Below are 2,078 nucleotides of genomic sequence, written 5' to 3'. Positions count from 1 at the left end.
TATTGCAGGATCTCGCAAAAGTATTGCGGGATCTCGCAAAAGTATTGCAGGATCTCGCAAAACTATTGCGGGATCTCACAAAAGTATTGCGGGATCCTGCAAAAGTATTGCAGGATCTCGCAAAAGTATTGCGGGATCTCGCAAAAGTTTATTTGATGCAAGATCTCGCAATACTTTTGCGAGATCCTGAAATAGTTTTGCGAGATCTCGCAAAACTATTGCAGGATCTCGCAAAACTACTGCGGGATCTCACAAAACTACTGCGGGATCCTGCAAAACTATTGCGGGATCTCGCAAAAGTTTATTTGTTGCGAGATCTCGCAAAACTATTGCGGGTTCCTGCAAAAGTATTGCGGGATCTCGCAAAAGTTCTTTTTTTCCCCTTCATGTCCCTTTAGGGGTTTCGTACTTTTGAGATTAAAATATTCTTTTCTCGTTTTTTCCAAAGCCCCCGTTTATTGACTTTAACTTGAATTCCTCCCTCCAAATTGTACAGAAGCATTTTGCATTCACCATAGAAAAAAATATCAGACAGATTATCTCATAATAACGAGATAATATCTCGTTATTATGAGATAATCTGTCTGATTATTTTTTCTTTGGTGAATCCAATACGCTTCAGTAAAACTTGCTTGTTTCCGTCTCCAAATAATCTCCAAATAATCTCCTCCTTTCCTCAGCTCGGATTTAGCAGATCTTGCAGCTTGTTTACTGAAAACATAAAGCAGAATTATTTTCTTGCATGCCACCATAAAATGATTATTAGGGTATTTATGCAATGAATCCAAATCCTAATCAAAATAATTCTTGTTCTCGTTTCCAGGAACCAAATGTTTGCAGTGAGATTCTGCTGCTGCACTGACGGATCCATCTGTTCCTTTTTTTTAACGCATCTTTACCAAGATTGCTGAGAGACTTCTATCCGAACGTTTAACGATCTGAATGTTTCAGTCGTTGACGTAAAAAAGTTCTTATGGCTGAAGAGCAGCTTCATCGTTATCATACTATATGACAGGCTAGGATGTGATGCTATGGCTAGCATAGCAACATGAAAGAGAAGCTACTGCTTTAAAACCTTGGAGGTAAATAAAAATCACCTCTAAAGGAATTAATAAAGATCCAACAAACAGAATTAGGTCTGATTTTGTTGCATCAAATGAGAATCAGATACATTTTTGACTAGATAATGAATAAATTTACATCTATCTCATTCTAACAACTTATTTTTAATGTTTTAATATGGCCTGGTGGCTAATCTGTGAGTATTAACAGAAATAAATTCAAAGTTTTTGTGTGCCTTTAATCAACCTTTAAGTAGGTTTAGCTCTTACTCCCACTAGAAACACAGAGAAGATTCAAAATAAGTTGGGAAATATTAATGTGTGAGTTCTGCTGAGCAGAGGGGGCATTTCTTTAAGACTGGCTCAATCGCTAAAACAATACCAGCAAGTCGTTAATCTAAAAGTGAACTTTCTAAAGTATTTAACTGGTTTAAAAGTACATTTTCCTTCATTTATTTTCTATCTGAAATGAGTTTGTCCTGCATTGAAATGAAGGGCACCTAATTCTTAATTGATCCCTTTTTAGCTCTCTCTCTCTCTCCGCTCGCCCGCCTGTCCTACATCGGGTCGTCATAATTGTAGGTGGGAGCCGCTGAGTACTGGTTCTGCTGCATCGCTCCCTGTGCGGCGCCCATGGCCGCCTGCTGAGCCGCCTGCTGGACGTGTGGGTTCTTCCAGGCCCCCGTGGTCCACTCCTCCTGGGCCTTACCCAGACTGCCGCCGCTGCCACGGTAGAAATTATGCACCTGGAAGGAGAATGAGATGATCGTTTACTAAGCTTTTAATAAGAGACACTGAGATATTTTAGACAGGGGTGCAGCTAAAGGGAGGAGCAGGGGGGGCACTGGACCCCCTATGAAGAGGTGGGAAAGATGCAAAAAAAAAAAAAATGTACTTAAGCCGGGCATAGACTGTACAATCGGCCCTTTTCTGGCTGATTCCCCAGTCGTGCAAGATTTAGATCAGGCCGACTTTCACCCTGATCGTGCGTCACGTAGCGCACAGGGGATAACGAGG

The 2,078-nt window shown here is 40.9% G+C and overlaps 1 protein-coding gene across 1 annotated transcript in view; it reads right to left on the bottom strand.

Moving 5' to 3' along the window:
- Positions 1-657: 657 nt before the first annotated feature.
- The window catches only part of LOC107096718 (secretory carrier-associated membrane protein 5-like), a 16,503-nt gene continuing 15,082 nt past the window's right edge, over positions 658-2,078 (bottom strand). The window contains exon 4 of the mRNA XM_015393497.1: positions 658-1,831. Coding sequence (XP_015248983.1) covers positions 1,619-1,831 — 213 coding nt within the window. The 3' untranslated portion in view covers positions 658-1,618. The remainder of the gene's footprint in view (positions 1,832-2,078) is intronic.

This window comes from Cyprinodon variegatus, unplaced genomic scaffold (assembly GCF_000732505.1).
Source record: "Cyprinodon variegatus isolate N-32 unplaced genomic scaffold, C_variegatus-1.0 Scaffold645, whole genome shotgun sequence".
In the NCBI taxonomy this organism is placed as follows: domain Eukaryota; kingdom Metazoa; phylum Chordata; class Actinopteri; order Cyprinodontiformes; family Cyprinodontidae; genus Cyprinodon; species Cyprinodon variegatus.
Note: the sequence above shows the minus strand (reverse complement) of the source record. Positions and strands in the feature narration are given on the sequence as shown.